Below are 12099 nucleotides of genomic sequence, written 5' to 3'. Positions count from 1 at the left end.
TGAAGGCGGCCAGCTGCCCTATTCAGGATTCGAGGTTTCAGGCCGGCATTAAAGAAGATTCCTGGGAGCGCCCGAGCGGCGCCGCGACTGAACAGCCCGAGGCGGCAGCGCCGAGAACACGGAAGGCAACAAACCAGAGACAGAGCGAGCGCCCGACCTGGCACAGCACTGTGAGTGATCCCTGGCACAGCTCTGTTCGGGGGGTGGATGCCCACGCGGCTCCCGCCTGCACCACCAGGCCACTCACTGCCCCGGTGCTGCCTCCATTTTCCCAGGTGCGGGCAGCTCCGCCCTGCTCGGCAATCACTGAGCCCATTTGCTTGGCCTGGCGCGGGGCTTTCCGGACCCTGCGGGCCGGCCTCCTCTCCCACTCCCTCCGCGGTTCTCTGGCGGGGCTGGGGGTGTGGGGCGTCCCGACCAGTGTTGGGAGGGCTAGGAAGTACGGGCGGGCCGACTGTCACTCCACCACACCCTGGACTCCGGCCCCGGTAAACTTCCTGTTACTGGGAGGCAGATACCATCTCTGCGACCACCAGTTTGGAAAAAAGCCTAACGAATTTCTGGTTGGGAATAGTGTGGTAGGAGAGTTCCCAGGTCCGCTTGAACCTGCCGGAGAGCAGGCTGCAGGCGGGCACTAGACTCGGTTTATACCGGGGGGATACAAAGGTGAACAAGACCCGAGAAAGATCTACACAGTGCTACAAAGGCACCCAGAGAGACCGGTCGTCTGTGCCTAGCAGAAACCTGGTAGACTTCCTGAGCGAGGCGGTGCTGAGCAGGGTCTTGAAGGCCCAGCTGATAGACCAGGGGTGCAGAAGACACACCCCAGCCCAGCACAGTGTGCACAGAGGGGGGAGACGTGCGGCCAGGGAGGCGGAGACACGACAGAAACCACACACCCGGTGGGGTCGCCACTGCACGATCTAACAGCCTGGGCCAGAGCACACGGAACGGGGAGAAGTCCTGTACAGAAAGTGAAAGCTCAACAGAGATCACACACCCTGTGGTACGTGATCCACCAGCCCAGCAGAGTACAAGCTGACCAGAAAGGTGGATCCCCGGAGAAGCCCAAGACCCGAGGCAACCACACACACAAGACACTAGAGGCCAACTGAGCAGTCACGGCGGGAGCCATACCAAATTGGCAACCACAGCAACATCCTAGTTAGTCATTAGTCTCAAACCGGTGGACTGTGAAACCCCCTGCCACAATGAATAAACACCAAAAAAAAGACACCAGAAATACAAAAAATCAAGAAAGTACACCACCAAAAGTTAATAAATCTCATACTCTAGATCCTATAGAACAAGAAGCCCTTGAAATAACTGACAAGGAATTTCGAGTGATAATTCTAAGGAAACTGAATGAGATACAAGAAAACTCAGCTAGACATCATGATGAAATGAGGAAAAGTATACAGGATCTGAAAGAGGAAATATACAAGGAAATCAATGTCCTGAAAAAAAATGTAGCAGAACTTGCTGAACTGAAGAAGTTATTCAGCGAAATAAAAAACACAACGGAGAGTTTAACCAGCAGGCTTGTCGAAGTTGAAGAGAGAACCTCTGAACTTGAAGATGGGCTGTTTGAAATAACACAAGCAGACAAAAAGAAAGAAAAAAGAATCAAGGACATGGAAGAAAATCTGAGAGAGATATCAGACAACCTCAAGCGCTCAAATATCCGAGTCATGGGTATTCCAGAAGGGGAGGAAAATGGAGATTCCATTGAAAACATATTCAACAAAATAGTGGCAGAAAACTTCCCAGGTATAGGAAAAATCACAGATCTTCAGATCCAGGAAGCTCAACGATCTCCAAACGTATTCAACCCAAAAAGGCCTTCTCCAAGACATGTCATAGTCAAATTGGCAAAACTCAGAGACAAAGAGAGAATCTTAAAAGCTGCAAGAGAGAAGCGTCAAATCACCTATAAGGGAGCCCCAATCAGGTTAACATCAGACTTTTCATCACAAACCCTAAAAGCTAGAAAGGAATGGGATGATATTTTCAAAATACTAAAAGACAAAGATTGCCAGCCAAGAATACTCTACCCTGCAAGGCTATCCTTCCGAAATGAGGGGCAAATAGTATATTTCTCAGACAAACAAAAACTGCGGGAGTTCACTACCACAAGACCACCCTTACAAGAAATCCTCAAGGGAGTACTGGGTTTGGTTCCTGAAAAATAACTACCACTGCCATAAAAACCTAAGAAAAATCTAAACCCGCTAGTACAATAAAAATGGCATTCATGAAGAGAAAACAAGCTAACAAAAACACTATCTACAACCTAAGGAACCAACAAACAAAGAAACCAAACAGTAAATCAGAAAGCAAGGAACAAAAGACACCTAAGACAACCAAACAACCAATAAAATGCTAGGAATAAATCAACACCTTTCAATAACAACTCTTAATGTTAAAGGCTTAAATTCCCCAATTAAAAGACACAGACTGGCTGACTGGATCAAAAAGCAGGACCCAACTATATGCTGCCTACAAGAGACCCACCTCACCCATAAAGATTCACACAGACAAAGAGTGAAAGGATGGAAAAAGATTTACCATGCAAACAGAAAAGAAAAACGAGCTGGAGTGGCTATTCTTATATCTGACAAAATAGACTTTAAACTAAAAACCATAAAAAGAGACAATGAGGGACACTACTTAATGATAAAAGGATTGATCCATCAAGAAGACATAACAATCATAAATATGTACGCACCCAATGTTGGAGCAGCCAGATTTATAAAACAAACTCTATTAGACCTAAAGAAGGAAATAGACACTAGTACCATAATAGCAGGGGACCTGAACACTCCACTGTCAATATTAGACAGATCATCTAGGCAAAGAATCAGCAGAGAAACACAAGATCTAAACAAGACTCTAGACCAATTGGAATTGGCAGATATCTACAGAACATTCCACCCAACAACCTCAGAATATTCATTCTTCTCATCAGCACATGGATCATTCTCCAGGACAGATCACATATTAGGTCACAAATCAAGTCTCAATAAATTCAAAAATATTGGAATTATCCCATGTATCTTCTCAGACCACAATGGATTAAAACTAGAAATTAATAACAAACAAAACTCTGGAAACTATACAAACACATGGAAATTAAACAGCATTCTACTTAATGACATATGGGTCCAAGAAGAAATCAAGCAGGAAATCAAAAAGTTTATTGAAACTAATGAAAACAATGATACATCATACCAAAACCTGTGGGATACTGCAAAAGCAGTATTGAGGGGAAAATTTATTGCATTAAATGCTCACTTCAGAAGAATGGAAAGATGGCAAGAGAACAACCTAACACTTCACCTTAAAGAACTAGAAAAACAAGAACAATCCAATCCTAAAGTTAGCAGACGGAAAGAAATCATTAAGATCAGAGCAGAACTGAATGAAATTGAAAACCAAAAAACAATTCAAAAGATCAACGAATCAAAAAGTTGGTTTTTTGAAAAGATAAATAAAATTGACAAACCATTAGCATGGCTAACAAAAAAAAGAAGAGAGAAGACTCAAATAACAAAAATTAGAAATGAAAAAGGCGATATTACAACTGATTCATCTGAAATACAAGGAATCATTCGAGACTACTACAAACAACTATACGCCAACAAATTTGAAAATCTGGAGGAAATGGATAAATTTCTGGACACACACAAGCTCCCAAAACTGAACCGTGAAGACGTAGAAAATTTGAACAGACCAATAACAATAAAGGAGATTGAAGCTGTTATCAGAAGGCTCCCAACAAAGAAAAGCCCAGGACCAGATGGATTCACAGCAGAATTTTACCAAACATTCAAAGAGGAATTGACACCGATTCTTTACAAACTATTCCAAAAGATTGAAACGGACGCAAATCTCCCAAACTCATTCTATGAAGCAAACATCATCCTGATACCAAAACCAGGTAAAGATATAACCAAAAAAGAAAACTACAGGCCGATATCCTTGATGAATATAGATGCAAAAATCCTCACTAAAATACTAGCAAACAGAATACAGCAACACATATGAAAAATTATTCATCACGATCAAGTGGGATTCATCCCAGGGATGCAAGGTTGGTTCAACATACGCAAATCAATAAATGTGATACACCATATTAATAAACTCAAACACAAGGACCATATGATCATCTCTATAGATGCTGAAAAAGCATTTGATAAAGTTCAGCACTCATTCATGACAAAGACCCTCTATAAGTTAGGTATAGAGGGAAAGTATCTCAACATAATTAAAGCCATATATGACAAACCCACTGCCAATATCATCCTGAATGGGGAAAAGCTGAAAGCTTTTCCTTTAAGAACAGGCACTAGACAAGGATGCCCACTCTCACCACTCCTATTCAACATAGTGTTGGAAGTACTAGCCAGAGCAATCAGAGAAGAGAAGGAAATAAAGGGCATCCAGATTGGAAAAGATGAAGTCAAACTGTCCCTGTTTGCAGATGACATGATCCTATATATCGAACAGCCTAAAACCTCTACAAAAAAACTCTTGGAATTGATAAATGATTTCAGCACAGTAGCAGGATACAAAATCAACACACAAAAATCAGTAGCATTTCTTTTCTCCAATAGTGAACATGCAGAAGGAGAAATCAAGAAAGCCTGCCCATTTACAATAGCCACCAAAAAAATAAAATACTTAGGAATTGAGTTAACCAAGGAGGTGAAAAATCTCTATAATGAGAACTACAAACCACTGCTGAGAGAAATTAGAGAGGATACAAGAAGATGGAAAGATATCCCATGATCTTGGATTGGAAGAATCAACATAGTGAAAATGTCCATACTACCCAAAGTGATATACAAATTCAATGCAATCCCCATCAAAATTCCAAAGACATTTTTCTCAGAAATGGAAAAAAACTATTCAGACATTTATATGGAACAATAAAAGACCACAAATAGCCAAAGCAATGCTCAGCAAAAAAAATAAAGCTGGAGGCATAACACTACCTGACTTTAAGCTATACTACAAAGCTATAATAACCAAAACAGTATGGTACTGGCATAAAAACAGACACACTGACCAATGGAATAGAATAGAGAATCCAGAAATCAACCCACACACTTACTGCCATCTGATCTTTGACAAAGGCACCAAGCCTATTCACTGGGGAAGGGACTGCCTCTTCAGCAAGTGGTGCTGGGATAACTGGATATCCATATGCAGGAGAATGAAACTAGATCCATACCTCTCACCGTATACTAAAATCAACTCAAAATGGATTAAGGATTTAAATATACACCCTGAGACAATAAAACTTCTTAAAGAAAACATAGGAGAAACACTTCAGGAAATAGGACTGGGCACAGACTTCATGAATACGACCCCAAAAGCACGGGCAACCAAAGGAAAAATAAACAAATGGGATTATATCAAACTAAAAAGCTTCTGCACAGCAAAAGAAACAATTAACAGAGTTAAAAGACAACCAACAGAGTGGGAGAAAATATTTGCAAAATATACATCTGACAAAGGATTAATATCCAGAATATATAAGGAACTCAAACAATTTTACAAGAAGAAAACAAGCAACCCAATTAAAAAATGGGCAAAAGAGCTAAGTAGGCATTTCTCTAAGGAAGATATACAAATGGCCAACAGACATATGAAAAAATGCTCAACATCACTCAGCCTCCGGGAAATGCAAATCAAAACCACATTGAGATACCATCTAACCCCAGTTAGGATGACTAAAATCCAAAAGACTATGAACGATAAATGCTGGCGAGGCTGTGGAGAAAAAGGAACTCTCATACATTGTTGGTGGGACTGCAAAATGGTGCAGCCTCTATGGAAAATGGTATGGAGGTTCCTTAAACAATTGCAAATAGATCTACCATACGACCCAGCCATCCCACTGTTGGGAATATACCCAGAGGAATGGAAATCATCAAGTCCAAGGTATACCTGTTCCCCAATGTTCATCGCAGCACTCTTTACAATAGCCAAGAGTTGGAACCAGCCCAAATGCCCATCATCAGATGAGTGGATACGGAAAATGTGGTACATCTACACAATGGAATACTACTCAGCTATAAAAACGAATGAAATACTGCCATTTGCAACAACATGGATGGACCTTGAGAGAATTATATTAAGTGAAACAAGTCAGGCACAGAAAGAGAAATACCTCATGTTCTCACTTATTGGAGGGAGCTAAAAATTAATATATAAATTCACACACACACATACACACACACACACACAAACCGGGGTGGGGGGGAAGAAGATATAACAACCACAATTATTTGAAGTTGATACAACAAGCAAACAGAAAGGACATTGTTGGGGGGGAGGGGGGGAGGGAGAAGGGAGGGAGGTTTTGGTGATGGGGAGCAATAATCAGCTACAATGTATATCGACAAAATAAAATTAAAAAATAAAAATAAAAAATAAATAAATAAATTTTATTACTTTAAAAAAAAAAAAAAAAAAAAAAGAAATGACCAGTGCACTCACTGGCTGAGTGCCGGTCACGAAAAAATAAAAAATAAAAAAATAAAAATAATAAAGTGTACCATTGTTAAGTTTTGACACCCGTGAAACCATAACCACAATCAAGAGATAACCCACCTATAACACTCCCCCTATTTCCTCTTGCCCCTTTACAATCCCTTTCTCCTGCCCACCCCCCTTCCCAGGCAACCCCTGATCTGCTTTCTGTCTCTGTAGGTTAGTTGGCATTTTCTAGAATTTTGTATAAACAGAGTCATATATTATGTACGCGTTTTCGCCCGGCTTCCTTCATTCAGCACAATTATTTTGAGATTCATCCATGTTGTAGTGTGCATCAGTACTTTGTTACTTTTTATTGCTGAGTAGTACCTATTGCATGGATACAACACAATTTCTTTTATCCAATCACTTGATGATGGAAATCTGGATTGTTTTCAGTTGTTGGCTACTATAAACAAAGCTTCCATGAACAGTCTTGTGTAAGTCTTTGTGTGGACATGTGCTTTCATTTCTCTCCGGTAAATACCTATGAGTGGAATGCCTGGGTCATATTGTAGCCATATATTTTAACTTTTAAGAAACTGCCCAACTGTTTCCCCAAATCATTGTATCATTTTGCATTGCCTCCAGCCACATATGAGAATTCTATTTCACAAAAGGGTTTCTTTGATAAGGCAATAGCATGAGGGTTTAAGTATGTGTGATTCTCAGGGAGCATCAAACAGTCCTAGTGGCAGAAGCAATCAATGGAGCAAGTTGAGTGATGGGGTGGTGACAAAGCAGAAGTTTTATTTTAGCTCATGGAGGTTTGGCATTTGGAATGCACATTCCAGGTGATGGGGACTCACTGAAGTCTCTTAAGGAGGAGACCACATGGTCTGGCCTCTGTCTCTGGACATGCCATTTGGTTTCAGTTTCCCATCTTTATACTTTTCTATCCCTTAGAACATACCCATCATCTACTGTAACTAGATGGTAACTTCTGTGTAAAGTCCAAGACCCAAATGAAATGCTACCTTGTCTTCAAGTTCATCCCATTCCTTTGAACTTCACTCATGGCCCTAAATCACACTGCACCTCCAGTTGGTGAGTCCCCTATTCCCCAGAGGTCTCTGATGGCAGAATATGGCTTGTTCATGCAGCATCACCCACAAGACTGGGTGGGTCTTTTAGAAAACATATTTTTAGACATATTTCATACTTTTCTTTTGGTCTTATTTTTACGTAAAGTCTGAACTAAAATAATATTTTAAACCAACGAATATATAAATCTCATTGCTCATTTTGCCGAGACCAAAATGACAAGATGTGGACTGACTCCAAGAAGGAAAAAAATGACTTTGCCTCTCTCCCTCCTTCGTTGGCTGAACCATCTTGTCCTCTATCCTTTGCTCTTTTGTACTCACCAGGTCTCCCTCACTCAAGTGTGGCAAATGATGTAATTAGCAAAAGAGCAACAATTTTGCAGAGAAAATGATTATGTGTTTATGGAAGTTCAATGGCTCCAAATGTCTAAGGAAACCATTTACTGGGCCTAAAGAAAGAAAGCAGAACAGGGTCCCAGCCAATTCTCAGCAGAACTAGGGTAGCTGAAAAGTACCTACCTTAAAGAAGACCATTTTGAGGCACTGCCCAGGTGCCCAAGCCCATCACTCTCTCCTCCGTGTTACGCAGAGCAAAATAATCAGCAACAGTGGAAAATCCCCAAGAAATAGTATGTGTGGCTTTAAACAGTCTGATCAATGACCTTCACTAGATTCACATCTTTTCCATCTCTTTTCCCAATCGACATTCAAGTCATTAGAGAACATTAAACCTAATTGTTATTCTCTGAAAATCTACCGTGATATCCAGGGGCTTGGACTGTGCATTTGCCTTCAATTGTTTTAGCAACTGGACAGGAATATCAATAAAACATGTGTGTTTTGTTTCAGAACCTGCAGTTTGGTTTGCTGTAATATCAGCATGCTTTGCTTTTTCTGTGACCAATCAGACTGGCAGGTGCTTCCAAATGCTAGCCTCAGTTCAGGAGGACATGCTTTCCAGAGAATGCCACCTCTACTTTAGCGTGTGTATTGACCAAAGGAAGTGCCCAAACCCAAACACTTGGGCCAGGGGCTTGGCTAATTAATTTTTTAAAACTGCCTTTATTTTTTAAAAGTTCTATGGCTTTGACATTGAATCAATATCAGGAGCATACCAGAGGCCACTGCCACAGTTTGCATTTCATAATATGTTTTCTACTGTTTGAAAGTGCACCAGACTATGGTGGAATTTCTTCTGCGGTCTTCCCTGGACACTTTACACGGGCTGTTGTTTAGCCACCTCATTTTATTTATCATCAGCATCCTGATCAGGGCAATAGAAGGATGAGGGGGAGCAGGTCAACTTGAAACGTTTCCTCCCACAGAACAGACAGAGGGAATGAAGCTTGTGCATCTAGCTGGGGGCAGGCAAAAGGATTCTAGATGAGAAGACCGGTAGAGACACTTCCTCACTATCCTGAAGCTGCGTGAGCATTCAATACAGGACCCCATCTGTTTTGTTAAATTGACAATTTCCTTTAGCAGGAAATAAAGGTTCATACTGAGATTTAGACTAGCTACAGAGTAAGAAATAGCTTCACTTTTTAAAGACTTTGCTTTTTAAGACATTCAGCATGTAACCTAATTTCATTTGATGGAGTTTGTTTTTCCTTCTCCATTTGCTACCTAGAAATGTGTTTCATTATCTCCCGCAGAATTGGGGTTGGGAGGGAGAGCTGGAGAGTCCAAGTTCCCTGGGCCTCAAAAAGCACTAAATAAAATAAAATTAAATAAAATTAAGATAAATTATAACAGCGCCATTCCAGTGGATTTTCTGTCTCAAAGTCCTCACACCACACAGCTGTACTACTGCGGGGTACTCACTGGACCACTCCAGTTTCCATTTCATAAGCATGGAGAGAAAACAAGACTCAAAAGAGCAGTAGATAACACATCAGCACAAAATAAACATGGGTAGATTTTAATCAAGGGAAAGTGGTTTTTATTTGAGAGAAAAGTTTTCATCTATAAGGCTTCTTTTAGTATGGAATATATTAATACTTTGTCTTAGATTTTTAAAATTCAAACATTCCAAAGTGTTCTAACATAAAAATAAGACTTTATCCTTAAAAAGTAATTATAATGGAATACGATTTTCTGGAATAAAAAGCATTAACTTAGAATTGTTTTTTTGAATACTGATATGAGGGGAAAAAACACACGAACAATTTTAGAACACCAACTTTTTAATTTAGGAAGAGTAATCAAGCAATTGTCAGGGAGAAAAGACACACATCACTGCATCTCTCAATAGTACAGGCTGTCTACATGGCCCTCAGCAGGTGGAAATGAACTTACTTGATGTCACACAAAAGAGCCACTCCTCTCAGGATCCAGTGATCTGGGGACAACACTGTTCGCAAATATACCACAGTAATGAAAGTCAAATCAGTCCGCCTCGGTTTCTTGTAAATAGGACACACATACAGTTTGGGGTCCTTGGGTGCCGTGGAGTTAATGGCAAAAATATGCAGCACTGGTAGCTGCGTGAAGAGCACCTTGGGGGTGGATTCTGTGAGCTTCCCATTCCGTCTATCCCAGGCTGCTCCATCCATGTACAGCCCATAAATATACACACCTTCCTGGAAGAGACAAGTGTAAGGTCATAGGATTTTTTAAAAATTAGAAGCTGCAAGACAGGCATCCATTAGTGTGGTAAAGGTTGTTAGTTTGGAAAGAAAACATACACCAGTCTTAAAACACTATCAGATGAAGAAAACACCATTGGGTAAATTGCATTAGTGAAATACTGAGCTCCCAGGTGGGAGTGTGGAACAGGATTTGGAGCTGGTGCTCCATGGGATCTCAGGCTGCCCTGCCAGGCTAACCTGTGGCTCAACTTCATCTCCCTCGGAGAATGAATTGAGATTTGCAGCAGCCAGAACAGAGTCACAGTGCCCCCAGAGGCCGGATGTGGTAGAGCAAGAAGGGGCGTGAAGGGGCCAGGACTAGGAGAGCTATCAGTGGGTGTGATGTCCTCACCAGTGTCTCTCTCAAACAACAGGACCTGCCCTCGAGGTCCTCACCATCAAATCAGGGAGACAAGACAGACACATACAGAAAAATGTTTAAACGACGTGAACAGCTGCACACGCTGGTTACAGGGACTGTCTGATGAACAGTGCTGAGGGTAAGAACTGCGACTGCTGAGGTGAAGGGTCACTGAGGCTGAAATGCCCCTCTCTGGTGGAGGAGATGGCCCTGAAATGGGCCTTGTGGGTTGGGCCGTGTTTAGAAATACAGTGGAGAGAGCGCAGGCCTCCCAGGCAGGAGCAATGCTGCAAAGAAAGGCAGGCTGGGTGGAAAAGCTCAAGCATTTTACTTAGCAGAGGGTTCAATGGTTACAAAATGAGTCAGAGCTTGACCATGGGAGGGTCTAGATGCCAAGCTGAAGAATCTGGACTTTATCTCGTAGGCAGTGGGGAGTCAGATCATGTCTTCACTAAAAAAAGAAAGGCTGAAGGGGAGTCACAGGGGAGGCTCCAATAACCAGGCAAAGCTCATAAAATATATCTACGTAGAAAATGGTGACCATTTTTCCATTTCCAGTGAGGGAAGTAAATGTAGATTATAAGAAAAGACAGTGAGATTAGCTGCAAAGTGTTTTCTGGAATCCCCTTGTGTGGGCTAACAGTAAGAGGACCATATTTTTTGGAACCATAAACCGAGGCACATGGTTTGACAGTAAAACCATGGGCAGTCCCAGAAAATCAGGACATATGATTACTATCATTAATTCAGTGGGTGACAACTGCAAGAACAATGGGACTACTTAGGAATCATCCTACAGTAAATTGTAGCCCTCTCTAGCATCCTTTCAGTATAAGAACTTTAAAAAACCATAGTTAGAAGGCATGGTAGATAGGATAGTGTCACTCAAAAATTCATGTCCACCCAGAACCTCAGAATGTGACTACAGATTTAAAAATAGGGACTTTGCAGATGTAATTTGTTTAGATAAGGGCATACTGGATTAGGGCAGGCCCTAAATCAAACATGACTGGCATTTCTAGAAGAGGAGAGATACACAAAGGGAAGAGGGCCCTGTGACAATGGAGGTAGATTGGAATGATGCTTCTACAAGCCAACGAATGCCAAGGATTGCCAGCAATCATCAGAAGCCAGGAGAGGGCACAGAACAAGATTGTCCCTCAGAGCCTCTGGTAAACACCAACTCTGCCAATACCTTGATTTCAGACTTCTGGCCTCCTAAACTGTGAGAGAATAAATTTCTGCTGTTTTTAATCATCCAGTTTGTGATACTTTGTTACAACAGGCCTTAGGAAACTAATACAGATTTTGATAGCAGGAAGTAGGGTGGTGCTGTAACAAATACCTAAAAATGCAGCAGTGACCTTGGAACTGCATAATGGGCAGAACCTGGGAGAATTTTGAGGCACATGATAGAGAAAGCCTAAATTTCCTTGAAGGGATTGTTGCTGGAAATAATGAAGTTTAAAGGCACTTCTAGTGAAGTCTTGGGCAGAAATGAGGAACAGGTTATTGGAAA

General features: G+C 41.4%; 1 protein-coding gene across 2 annotated transcripts in view; it reads right to left on the bottom strand.

Moving 5' to 3' along the window:
* Nucleotides 1-9883: 9883 nt before the first annotated feature.
* DNAH8 (dynein axonemal heavy chain 8) overlaps nucleotides 9884-12099 on the bottom strand; it is a 272139-nt gene continuing 269923 nt past the window's right edge. For both annotated transcript variants that reach the window (XM_063096081.1, XM_063096082.1), the window contains exon 89: nucleotides 9884-10171. In XM_063096081.1, the coding sequence (XP_062952151.1) occupies nucleotides 9884-10171 (288 nt within the window). The remainder of the gene's footprint in view (nucleotides 10172-12099) is intronic.

Source organism: Cynocephalus volans, chromosome 5, assembly GCF_027409185.1.
Source record: "Cynocephalus volans isolate mCynVol1 chromosome 5, mCynVol1.pri, whole genome shotgun sequence".
In the NCBI taxonomy this organism is placed as follows: Eukaryota; Metazoa; Chordata; class Mammalia; order Dermoptera; family Cynocephalidae; genus Cynocephalus; species Cynocephalus volans.
The sequence above is the reverse complement of the archived record's forward strand: the minus strand, read 5'-3'. Positions and strand labels throughout refer to the sequence as shown.